This window comes from Cherax quadricarinatus, chromosome 73 (genome assembly GCF_038502225.1).
Source record: "Cherax quadricarinatus isolate ZL_2023a chromosome 73, ASM3850222v1, whole genome shotgun sequence".
Taxonomy (NCBI): Eukaryota; Metazoa; Arthropoda; class Malacostraca; order Decapoda; family Parastacidae; genus Cherax; species Cherax quadricarinatus.
In genome coordinates this window covers 22,883,373-22,896,583 of record NC_091364.1, presented here as the reverse complement: position 1 = coordinate 22,896,583, position 13,211 = coordinate 22,883,373, and the positions used below count along the sequence as shown (strand labels likewise).

At 43.8% G+C, this 13,211-nt stretch overlaps 1 protein-coding gene across 1 annotated transcript in view; it reads left to right on the top strand.

Annotated features, from left to right (window-relative positions):
* The window catches only part of Pfas (phosphoribosylformylglycinamidine synthase), a 295,039-nt gene that overhangs the window by 142,570 nt on the left and 139,258 nt on the right, over positions 1-13,211 (top strand). The window contains exons 10-12 of the mRNA XM_070100647.1: positions 4,041-4,202; positions 8,710-8,817; positions 12,728-12,801. Coding sequence (XP_069956748.1) covers positions 4,041-4,202; positions 8,710-8,817; positions 12,728-12,801 — 344 coding nt within the window. The remainder of the gene's footprint in view (positions 1-4,040; positions 4,203-8,709; positions 8,818-12,727; positions 12,802-13,211) is intronic.

Sequence of the window (13,211 nt, the reverse complement as noted above, 5' to 3'; positions counted from 1 at the left end):
CTGCTCACTCCTATACTGGAGTCTTGCAGTGTCCCAACTGTGATGGTTCTCATGAGGCTAATTCTAGTGCGTGTAATACACCTGTATTACATGCACTAGTCTTGCAGTGCCCCAACTGTGGTGGTTCTCATAAGGCTAATTCTAGTGCGTGTAATACACCTACACACTTTGGTTATGTTGAGAGAGTAAGAAAGTCTACCTCCTGCATCGTGGCCTATCTTGTGCGATTATTACCTCCAGCTGTTGTGGGGTCCACCCTGGTGGGAGAAGTCCTTGCTCTTCCTTGGGAACTCATTCTGCTCAGCCTTTGGGCACCTTGCTGGTGGTCTTGCTTCCTGTCCAGGTAATCACTGGCTCATCCTGCCTCTGTTGTCATCTCAGGGTTGCATGGAGGTTGGTGGGGGCTCTCAGGCAGAGGCCCATGGGGATGCATCTGCCAGTGTGGTCTTGTCAATGCAATAGGCTAGAGGGAGGAGCATCCTGCTTCCTCCTATTATTGCTCACCCCCTTCCCCTTTAGAGGCCTCTGCTGTCTCCTCCTGCTGAGTCTGACTTGTCTGGGACACCAGGTTGGAAAGCCAACTTCAGTTACCCTCAGTGACAGTTGATAACTCTGCCAGTGGTCCACCACTCTGGTGCTGTTAAGGACCTGAAGCACAACTTGAGGGGTGTCTAAACACACCCTGGGGTGCCAGTTCTCTATAGCCAGGCAATGCATTGGATGCTCCAACCTCCAAGGGATCTGGGTTGTTCTCATGGTTCTTAAGGGTGTGAAAAGTGTGATAAGGTATTCACATGAGTCTAGGGAGAGCTGGTCTTCTGTCTCAAACCCAGGATGGTGCACTGGATGCTCTCTCTGAAGAAAAAGTCAGACACTCCCTCCCAGAAGCTGTAAGATGGGTGCTTCAGTGGCTCTGGTTCCTAGGCCTGTAAGTAATCCCTGCCTCTGAGAAAGAAGACTGCTCTCTGGAGGGCCTGCCCCTTTTGAACCATTTTTGGGTTTTAGACAAGTCACTTTGCAGGCTGCATCTTCAGCCAAGGGCTAAAATTAAAGCAGTCACTGTTTGTAGTATTCTTACTGTAGACATTAAAGGAGGGTGGTTTACTAGCCTTCCTTTGGCCTAATGTATCCTATCATGCAATGGGACTATCATGGCCTTGTGTTGAAAACAGTCATGCCCTCATCTGGAATTATAGCCTGTTAGTTCAAAGTTCTCAGGAGACAAAACTTGGAACAAGAGAGTTGTCACTGGGTTCCAGGTTTGTTTTTTATGTCTCTGCACCACCCACCTGGTGCTGTTGCAAAGGGAGGTGTGAGTATCCTGGTCCATGCTGCTGTCCATTGCAGTGAAACTTGCCTGCTCTCTATCCAGTAGGCTGTGGTGATGCCAGTGAGGCTGCAGGAGGACCTGAGTGTGCTCCATGTAAACTGTACCATAGGCGGGGATTGAACCTGTGGCGAGTAAGTCGTAAAACTCCAGCCCAGCATGTAAGCCACTGGAGTTCAGTTCCTGCCTGTGGTCTAGTTTGTTTGCAATCATGTCATCGTGATTTCGTGAGTCATGCTTCATGTATTTTACTCAAGATTGGGTTTTAGAATGCTGCTATAGCTACTCTAATCTGCGAGCTACCGAACCCATTCGTCTTGGGTGACTTCAATGCCCGCCATCCTGTGAAGGACAAGAGATGCCTGTGCCTAACAGGAAAGGTTTCCTTGTTGACTTTTTTAGATGTTTGCATCCTGAATGATGGGTCTCTGACCAGTCATTTTGTTCATACAAATGTCTTTTCAGGCATAGACCTCTTAGTTCCAGTTCATTCTCTGTATTTAAATTTCCAATGGTCTCTTCTCCCAGATTTACATGATAGTGATTATTTTCCTCTACTGGAATCCATAGGAACTTCCACTCCATTCTTCCCTCCTGAAAACTGGTAGCTGGAGGCTTTGGATTGGTGTGTGTCTGAGGTTCTGGCACAGATTTCTCATGTCCAGAGATCTCATGACCATTTTGTTAGTGTATTTCTTGGAGTAGTTTCTTGACAAAACAAGTGCTGTGAAGCACTGCTAGATTGTGTATGGCTTGTTTATGGACCATTGTTCATTGGTTAATAAGCTAATATACTGGCAGTTGTTGGCCATCAAAAGGAAAGTATTCAGAAATGCTCAGCATATGTCCTGAGTCCATTGCGTGGAGGAACGGATGTGGTGTAAGATCAGAAAAGATGTTGGAAGTAATTTCAGAGTCTACTGCCCAGTCTTCCCCATCATGGACAGGTGGTGAACGACCTTTCGGAGGTGGCCAGCACCTGTGCTAAGGGCTTCTTTGTTTATAGTGTCAGGAGATATGTCCTGAATTCCAGACCTGGAGACATGAGAAGACTGTCTTCTTGCCAGTTGTAGAAGATTCAGGGGAGTCTTGTGATTTGTTTGGGGTGGAAAAATTGTCTTGTTAGCATTGCCCTCCATGACTCCTGGGAAGGATGTGGTCAGCTATGACATGTTGAAGGATCTTCCTCCTTCTTAATGCTTTTACTGGATTTATGTAATTTTATATTGACTAGTTGGGTACCTTCTCACAGTTGGTGGCAGTCTGTGGTTCTGGTTATTCCAAAGCCAAGATGGGACCCAAGAGATGTGTCACACTTCTCCAAGATATTTCTGATGAGCTGCATCAACAAGTTAATGGAGAAGATGTTGAATGTTTGTCTCATGTGGTATTTGGAGACAAAAGACTCAGTCTTTGGTGAAGTTTAACTTCCACAAGCTCCAATCGACTACAGACTGCTTAGTTTAGTCGGCAGCTGGCTGGTGACATCTATTAGGATTTCACCAGCTGCCATCATTCCTTGGTGGTCTTGTTTGATCTGGAGAAAGTTTGTCATAAGCTTTCTCCTGAGTCTAGTCTGTAGAACTGCATTTCTGGTTTCTCAAAGAGATCATTCAGAGTGAGGGTTGGTTCATGCTACTGCCCTGTAGGGGTCCCACATGGTAATATCTAGAGCATCAAATGTTTCATTGTGACCATGGATGGTGTGGTCAGTGTTATCATTGGTGGTGTCAAGGCTTTTGTGTAGGCAGATGACCTTGTAGTGTATTGCAGTGTCTGCTACAGAAGTGGCCTGTCACTGACTTCAGGAGGAGTGGATAGCATCACCACGTTGGTTGCCTTTAATGGCTACAGGTTTCTACTTGAAAGACTGGCTGTTCATTTTTCCCAGTCAAGAGTTTAACAGTCTGTTTCCCATGTGCTACTCCAGTGTGATTCTTTCCATTATGCAGCAGGTGACTTTTTGGGGAATGGTCTTCGATTGTTGCCTGAAACTGGCTTCTGATATAAAACAAATTTTCCAGTGAGCCAAAGAAAACAATATGATGTTCAGTGAGAACAAATTCCAGTCACTCTGTGGATCACAGTATAACTCCAGTGAAAAGCAGGGATGCCATGGGTACACTGAGAGGAAACAATAAACTGTCAGGAACCAAAAGATTATTCAACAACTTTCCATTATATGTAGGGGGGATTACCAACAGAACACTTCGTGTCTTCAAAATGGAACTGGATAGGTTCCTAAAATCAGTTTCTGACCAGCCAGCCTGTGGTTCATACATTGGACTATGTGCTGCCAGCAGTAACACCCAGGTGGATCAGGCCCTGACCCACTGAGTGGTCTGGTCTAGGAAAGGGCCTTGGGGGCATTGACCCCCTGTACAATCTCTGGGTAGATAGATGTACATATGATAGTATGTCAGTAGTGTGGTTAGCAAAACAGTGTACATGTCAGTAGTGTACACAGTAGTGTACCCAGCATCACTGGTGTACACAATGTTAGTAGTGTACCAGCATCACTGGTGTACACAATGTTAGTAGTGTACCCAGCATCACTGGTGTACACAATGTTAGTAGTGTACCCAGCATCACTGGTGTACACAATGTTTGTAGTTTACCCAGTATCACTGGTGTACATAGTGCTAATTACCTAGCATCACTGGCATACACAAGGTTTGTATTGGATGGAAACTAAGATTGTTCTTCCTGGCAGGGTACGAGCTGGCATGGGAGGGTAGAGAAGCAGGGTACCCCAGCAACCTGGCCACACCACTGGAGGTTATCATCGAGGCTTCCAACGGCGCCTCTGACTATGGCAACAAGTTCGGTGAACCAGTTATTGCTGGCTTTGCTCGCTCCTTCGGCATGGTTGTAGGTGAGTATTGACCTTAATGAGTGATGCTTGTAGGTGAGTCTTGACCTTGATGAGTGATGCTTGTAGGTGAATCTTACTAGCCAGAACAACAGTAATATTGATCTTATTAGCTAAAACAACAGTAATATTGATCTTACTAACTAGAACAGCAGTAATATTGACCTTACTAGCTAGAACAATAGTTATATTGATCTTACTAGCTAGAACATCGGTAATATTGATCTTACTAGCTAGAACAATAGTAATATTGATCTTACTAGCTAGAACAACAGTAATATTGACCTTACTAGCTAGACCAATAGTAATATTGATCTTACTAGCCAGAACAACAGTAATACAGTGGACCCCCACCATACGATGGCATCACCTTACGTTAAATCCACCATACGATACATTTTAACGCAAAAATTTTGCTTCACCTCACGCAATTCATCTGAGTGCGCCTCAGCTGCCCCGTGGGTGCCAGTGTTTACAAGCCAGCCAGTGCAGTCACATCCATGCATACAATCGGAACATTTCATATTATCACAGCGTTTTTAGTGATTGTACTTGCAAAATAAGTCACCATGGGCCCCAAGAAAGCTTCTAGTGCCAACCATGCAGTAAAAAAGGTGAAAATTACTATGGAAATGAAAGAGATAATTTGCTAAGTACGAAAGTGGAGTGAGTGTCTCGGAGCTGGCCAGGTTGTATTCTTGCAAAAGGTGCAAGTTTGTTTTCAAAACAGAGATCGCAAGTACTTGAAGATGTTGAGAGACTGTTATTGGTGTGGATAAATGAAAAACAGATAGCAGGAGATACCATCTCTCAAGCGATCATATGTAAAAAGGGTGGGAAATACGTACTATCGTACCATGGTCAGCTGCTGCTGCACCACGGTCAGCTGTTGCTGCACTACCATCAGCTGTTGCTGCACCACAGTCAGCTGCTGCTGCACCACAGTTAGCTGCTGCTGCACCACAGTAAGCTGCTGCTGCATCACGGTCAGCTGCTGCTGCACCACAGTCAGCTGCTGCTGCACCACGATCAGCTGCTGCTGCACCACAGTCAGCTGCTGCTGCACCACAGTCAGCTGCTGCTGCACCACCGTCAGCTGCTGCTGCACCACCGTCAGCTGCTGCTGCACCACCGTCAGCTGCTGCTGCACCACCGTCAGCTGCTGCTGCACCACGGTCAGCTGCTGCTGCATTACGGTCAGCTGTTGCTGCACCAGTCAACTGTTGCTGAACCACGGTCAGCTGCTGTTGCACCACGGTCAGCTGCTGCTGCACCACGGTCTGTTGCTGCTACACCACCATCAGCTGTTGCTACACCACAGTCAGCTGTTGCTGCACCAGTCAGCTGTTGCTGAACCACAGTGAGGTGCTGCTGCACCACAGTGAGCTGCTGCTGCACCACGGTCAGCTGCTGCTGCACCATGGTCAGCCGCTGCTGCACGACAGTCAGCTGCTGCTGCACCACCATCAGCTGTTTCTGACCAACATGACTCATCCCGAACCTGTCCATCCAGCCCTGCCGTCATTGTTTACAAGCCAGGGTGGCCGGTTGCATGCATACATTCGATACATTTTGTATTATTCCATTGTTTATAGTGCTTGTAACTGCTAAATAAGCCACCATGGGCCCAAAGAAAGCTTCTAGTGCCAACCCTGTGGTAAAAAGGGTGAGAAATATGTACTATTGTACCACGGTCAACTGCTGCTGCACCACCGTCAGATGTTGCTGCACCACAGTCGGCTGTTGCTGCACCACGGTCAGCTGTTGCTGCACCACTGTCAGTTGCTGCACCAGTCTGCTGTTGCTGAACCACAGTCAGCTGCTGTTGCACCACGGTCAGCTGCTGTTGCACCACGGTCAGCTGCTGTTGCACCATGGTCAGCTGCTGCTGCACCACAGTCAGCTACTGCTACACCACCATCAACTGTTGCTGCACCATGGTCAGCTGTTGCTGCACCAGTCAGCTGTTGCTGAGCCACAGTGAGCTGCTGTTGCACCACAGTGAGCTGCTGCTGCACCACAGTCAGCTGCTGCTGCACCAAAGTCAGCTGTTGCTGCACCACGGTCAGCTGTTGCTGCACCATGGTCAGCTGGTCCTAGTGGCATTAAAAGAAGAAGGGAAGTAACCCCGGAAAAGGACGTGCTACCTAAAGTCCTAATGGAATGGGATTCCCCTTCTAAACATTAATAACTTCAATACTCTCCCCTCCTCCCATCCCATCAATCATCACCAGATCTTCAATAAAGGTAAGTGTCAGTTTGTGTGTATTAAAATTAATATTTCATGTGGTAAAAATTATTTTTTTCATACTTTGTGGTGTCTTGCACGGTTAATTTGATTTCCATTATTTATATGGGGAAAATTAATTCACCTTACGATAATTTCAGCATACGATGAGCTCTCAGGAATGGATTAATATCGTAAAGTGGGGGTCCACTGTATTCAAGTCCCAATATGACTCATCATTTAGTGAGCCGTTAACCAGACTAAAAGTCGACAATCTACCGTATTTCGCAGCTTATGAAATTTAGCTTGTAAGACTAGTTTTAGTTGCAATGGCTCGGCATTGGACATACCTGGGAGAGCTACAGCCTACCCCACACTCCAATCTTATAGCTCCTGTCACTGACCTTCAGTTTATAGGACACAGTGGTTTTCCGAGATACTTTATGGAAAAAATGCATCTTATAAGCCGCAAAATAGGGTAAATGAATTTTTTATGACAGTCTCAAAATTTCATTAATTCAAAAACTTCCAATATTATCCTAACACCACAAGACTTTGAAAAAGCAATAAATGACATGCCTATGTATTCTGCCTCAGGCCCAGACTTGTGGAACTCTGTATTCATCAAGAACTGCAAGAAGCCCCTTTCACATGATTTAATTATTTTGTGGAGAGGGAGCAGGGACATAGGGGTCGTCCTACAGTCACTAAAAACAATGGACATAGCTCCGCTCCACAAAGGTAGCGGTAAAACAATTGCAGTGAAGTGCAGACCAATAGCACTAATGTTCCACATCATAAATATCTTCGAAAGAATTCTAAGAAGCAAGATCGCCACCTATTTAGATACCCATGAGTTGCTCAACATAGGGCAGCATGGGTTTAGAGCAGGTCGCTCCTGCCTCACAATTACTGAACTACTATGACATAGTCTTGGATGGTAGCGACCACCCAATGCAGATGTAGTTTACACAGACTTTGCGAAAGTCTTTGACAAATGCGATCATGGTGTAATAGCACACAAAATGCATGATAAAGGAATAACAGAAAAGTGGATAGATGGATCTATATCCTCCTAACAAATAGAAAACAGAGTAAAGTCTGAGGTGGCTGCAGTGAAAAGTTCTGTTCTACAAGGCATATTACTTGCTCCCATCCTGTTTCTCATCCTCATATCTGACATAGTCAGAGATATAAGCCACAGCACCATGTCATCCTTTGCAGATGACACGTGAATTTGCATGACAATGTCATCTGTCGAAAACACTGCAAGTCTCCAAGAGGACATCAACCAAATCCTTATATGGGCTGCAGAAAATAACATGAAGTTCAGTGAAGACAAATTTTAATTACTCCACTATGGAAGACACAAGGAAATCAAAACTATATCAGAATATAAAACAAATTCCAACCACACAATAGAGCAAAAACCTAATGTGAAGGACCTGGAAGTGATAATGTCAGAGGATCTCACTTTCAAAGATCACAATCTATCTACCACATTTGCTAGGAAAATAATAGGATGGATAATGAGAACCTTCAAAACTAGGGATGTCAAGCCCATAATGCTCTTCAAATCACTTATTCTCTCTAGGCTGGAGTATTGCTGTACTCTAACAGTCCCTTTCAATGCAGGTGAAATTGCAGACCTGGAGAATTAGAGAATTTTCATGGCATGTATAAGCACAGTAAAGCACTTAAATTACTGCAAACAGTTAAGTCCCTTGATTTGTATTCCCTGGAATGCAGTCAAGAAAGATACATGATAATATACACTTGGAAAATCCTAGAGGGACTAGTCCCAAATTTGCATGTGAAAATCACTCCTTACAGAAACATAAGACTCAGCAGGCGGTGCAACATCCCCCAATGAAAAGCAGGGGTGCCACGAGTAAATTAAGAGACAACACAATAAGTGTCAGGGGCCCAAGATTGTTCAACTGCCTCCCAGTATACATAAGGGGGATTACCAATAAACTCCTGGATGTCTTCAAGAAGGCGCTGGATAGACACCTAAAGTCAATACCTGATCAGCCAGGCTGTGGTTCGTATGTCGATTAACAAGCAGAGAGCATTAACACCCTGGTTGATCAGGTCCTGATTCACCATGAGGCCTGGTCACAGACTGGACTGCGGGGATGTCGACCCCTGAAACACCCTCCAGGTGTTGTTACTGGTGTTAATGACTATAGTTACAATGATCATTGTTACTGGTGTTAATGACTAGTTATATTGATCATTGTTAATGACTGGCTATTGTAGTTATAATGCTCATTGTTTCAGGTAATGAGTCAGCAAGAGAGAGGAGAGAGTGGATCAAACCTATCATGTTTAGTGGTGGTGTTGGCACCTTAGATGACACCATGTTGAAGAAACTACCACCACACAGTGGTAAGTTACCACCACACAATGGTTAGTTACTACTACACAGTGGTAAGTTACAACCATACACTGGTAAGTTACCACCGCCACACTGGTAAGTTATTACCTCACACTGGTAAGTTACCACCACACACTGGTAAGTTACCACCACACAGTGGTAAGTTACCACCACACACTGGTAAGTTACCACCACACAGTGGTAAGTTACCACTACACAGTGGTAAGTTACCACCACACACTGGTAAGTTACCACCACACAGTGGTAAGTTACCACTACACAGTGGTAAGTTACCACCACACAGTGGTAAGTTACCACCACAGGTTCATAAGAGTGACAGTACAATCACTGGGATCACACTGCCTCCTGCACTTCCTTCACACTGCCTCCTGCACTTCCTTCACACTGCCTCCTGCACTTCCTTCACACTGCCTCCTGCACTTCCTTCACACTGCCTCCTGCACTTCCTTCACACTGCCTCCTGCACTTCCTTCACACTGCCTCCTGCACTTCCTTCACACTGCCTCCTGCACTTCCTTCACACTGCCTCCTGCACTTCCTTCACACAGGCAGCAAGGGGTGGGTGGCCTGTATGTCACAGAGTCGCTCATTTGCTCAGAACTACTAAACACCACAAATGATGTAGTTTAAGTTTTGGCAGTAAAGATCGAAAACCAAAACCTTGTCTTTGTGGTTGTATACAAGCCTTCTGATGCAAATTCTCAACATTTCCAGAAACAAGTTTTGAAAATTGACCACTGTCTGGAAAGTCTCTCGGCTCCTGCCCCAAACATCTTGCTGCTGGATGATTTCATCTTAAGCCATCTAAGATGGAGGAATGTATAAGGCAGCAGCAGCTGAGATGGAAATTCACACACACATGTACACATGGAGAGCGCATAAATCTGTAGGGGAAGGAAGGTGGGGTAGGGGTTGTCCTTGAGAAGGTTGGAGGGAGGGGGTAAAGGAGGTTTTGTGGGAGAGGGGCTTGGACTTCCAGCAAGCGTGTGTGAGCGTGTTAGATAAGAGTGAGTGGAGACGAATGGTATTTGGGACCTGACGAGCTGTTGGAGTGTGAACAGGGTAATATTTAGTGAAGGGATTCAGGGAAACTGGTTATTTTATATAGCTGGACTTGAGTCCTGGAAATGGGAAGTACAATGCCTGCACTTTAAAGGAGGGGTTTGGGATATTGGCAGTTTGGAGGGATATGTTGTGTATCTTTATACGTATATACTTCTAAGCTGTTGTATTCTGAGCACCTCTGCAAAAACAGTGATTATGTGTGAGTGAGGTGAAAGTGTTGAATGATGATGAAAGTATTTTTTGGGGGATTTTCTTTCTTTTTGGGTCACCCTGCTTCGGTGGGAGACGGTCGACTTGTTAAAGAAAAAAAAAGTACTATATTAAATCTCTGCAATAAATTCACCTTAAACCAGAGGCGTCGCTAGAGTTGGTGTCACCCGGGGCGGAATCTATGGTGTCACCCGGGCAGCATCTTTGGTGTCACCCCCATGAAATTCAAGGGTGGGGGGGATGGGGGTAAACTCCAGTTACGTCACTACTGCATGACCAGTTACGTCACTAATGCATGACCAGCGACAAATGTTTAACAATGAGAATGTTTAAGAGCCATAAACTAAACAGGAGAATACTTCTCAACTTTATTAATGATAAAATAAATAATCGTAGTAATATTGAGGAAACGTGAACTCAAATACCAGTTTGAGTACAGCCAACAGATCCTACATTTATTCATCTTCAATAATGCAAAAAAAAAAAAAAAAATGAAAAATGAAGAAAAACATTGCAATATCAGAGAAACACTAGTTGCAATTTGACCATGAGTACAGGTAACATCTCAGTGAATCTGATCTTACATTTCCTTGCCTTCAGTCCTGCAAAATCATCTATCACATAATCAAAATCAATGATTTTTCCCTATTTAGGCTTATTTGTACTCTAATCATATAATAGGCTATACAGAAATGAAAGATTCTTCTCTTATGTTGGTGCAGCACTATTTTGGGCATTATTGTCACCTTCTTTAGAGGCTCTATGGTGTCACCCCCTAAATGGTGTCACCCGGGGCAGCCCCCCCCTTACGACGCCTCTGCCTTAAACCAGCAAATAGTCAAGTCAGCATGAATGGAAAATACAGTTGACCTCATCTTCACTAATGATGATGACCTGGTAAGTAATATACCAGTATCAAAGACAATACATAATAGAAGTACAGACATGTATGTGCCTTCATCAAATTCAACTTCATTAACAAAAACATACAATGAGATCAAATCAACCATTTCCTAAATGAAACAAGCTGGGAAGATATCCTACACAACAACACTGATCCAAACCTTTGCCTGTAAAATATTAACTCTGTGGCACTTGAGGTATCCTCAAGTCACATTTCCTTAAGAAAAAAAGAAGAGAAGATGTAAACTGGAAGAGAAAGCCACTCCCTATACAGGTGAAGGCAAAGAATCACAGAGCTGCTGAAAGGGGCCAGTATATCAAAATACAGAATGAGGCACTGGTCAGAGAAATAGAAAATATGAAACTGAAGCTTAAGGAATCATACAGGAGACAAGAAACTCGGGAAGAACTTAGTCATCAATGAAATTGAAACAAAAATAAAATATTTCTTTCTATTCCAAATCTAGGACAAAAACTACATCCAGTATTGAACTCCTGCTTAGACAAGATGGGACTTACACAGATGATGGCAAAGAAATGAGTGAGATACTGAAGTCCCAGTATGACTCACTCTTTAGTGAGCCATTGATCAGGCTAAGGGTCAACAATTTAAATGAATTTTTTATGACCCAGACTCAAAATTTAGTTAATTCAAGAATTTCCCATCCTGTTCCTCATCCTCATATCTGACATATGGGGGTGTAAGCCACTGCACCGTGTCATCCTTTGTTTCCTAGGCATTCTCAACTTATCTCACTTCAAAACTTTTTCTTATTTTCAACAAAATTTGTTGATAACATCTCACCCACTCTCTCATTTGCTCTCTTTTTCTCTCCATGTACTTCACATACTTCTTGACCTTTCTTTTTCTCTCCACATACTCCTCCCTCCTTGCATCACTTCTACTTAGTAAAAACCTTTCATATGCTAACTTTTTATCTCTTACTACTCTCTTTACATCATCATTCCACCAATCGCTCTTCTTCTCTCTCGTGCCCACTTTCCTGTAACCACATACTTCTGCTGATCACTAACACTACATTCTTAAACTTAACCCATACCTCTTTAACCCCCATTTCCTATACTCTCACAAGCCTATCTATCCTCCAATAATTATTTGTATCTTACCCTAACTGCCTCCTTTAGTTTATAAACCTTCACCTCTCTCTTACTTGCTGCTTCCATTTTCCATGTATCCCACTGTAGCTACAACTAAAATGTGATCTAATATATCTGTGGCCCCTCTATAAACATGTACATCCTCAAGTCTACCCAAGTCTCTTATCTACCAATACATAGTCCAGCAAACTACCGTCATTATGCCCTATATTGTATCTTGTATACTTATTTATCCTTTTTTTTCTTAAAATAGGTATTATTTGTACCAAACCCCTTTATATGCCCTTCTCCTACAGTTGACCCAAATTTTTAAGCAATGTGGACTAAAGTCGCTTCTGGGGCCCCTCCGGGATTAGGGGCCCTGAAGTTTAAGCTTCATTAGTTCTGTAGTAGATCAACCACTGCCCTCATTTCATTCTTAAATGTCAACTCAGTTTGCTTCTCAGTCTTCCTGAACTGGTACATTTCCAGAAGCAATTCAGGGTTTACTACTAAAGTCTTGACACTATATAATGGCTCTGTGGAGATAATTTAGCTGAATCTCAGGTTCTTATAGTAAAGTTTGGTTCTGTCTGGCTGAAGATTGATGATGATTATTTTCAGGTGCGCAGGTGGTGAAGGTGGGTGGCCCGGTGTATAGAATCGGTGTAGGTGGTGGTGCTGCCTCCTCAGTGCAGGTGAGTCAACTTCCTCCAGGTGAACCAATGGTTCACCAAACCTCTTTCTACACATAGTTCAATTAAAGGCTCCCCATTTTCATTTACCCCTGGCACCCCAAATTTACCTACTACTCCCTCCACAACATTTTTACCCACTTTAGCATTGAGATCCCCAATCACAAGTACTCTCACACTTGGTTCAAAACTCCTCATGCACTCAATCAACATTTCCCAAAATCAGTCAACAGTCAATATCTATCTATCTATCTATCTGTCTATCTATATCTATCTGCCTATATCTATATCTATCTATGTATCTCTCTCTCTCTCTCCTCCAGGTGCATAAACACTTACTATAACCCACTTTTCACATCCAACCCTTATTTTACTCCACAAAATCCTTGAATTTATACATTTATACTTCTCCT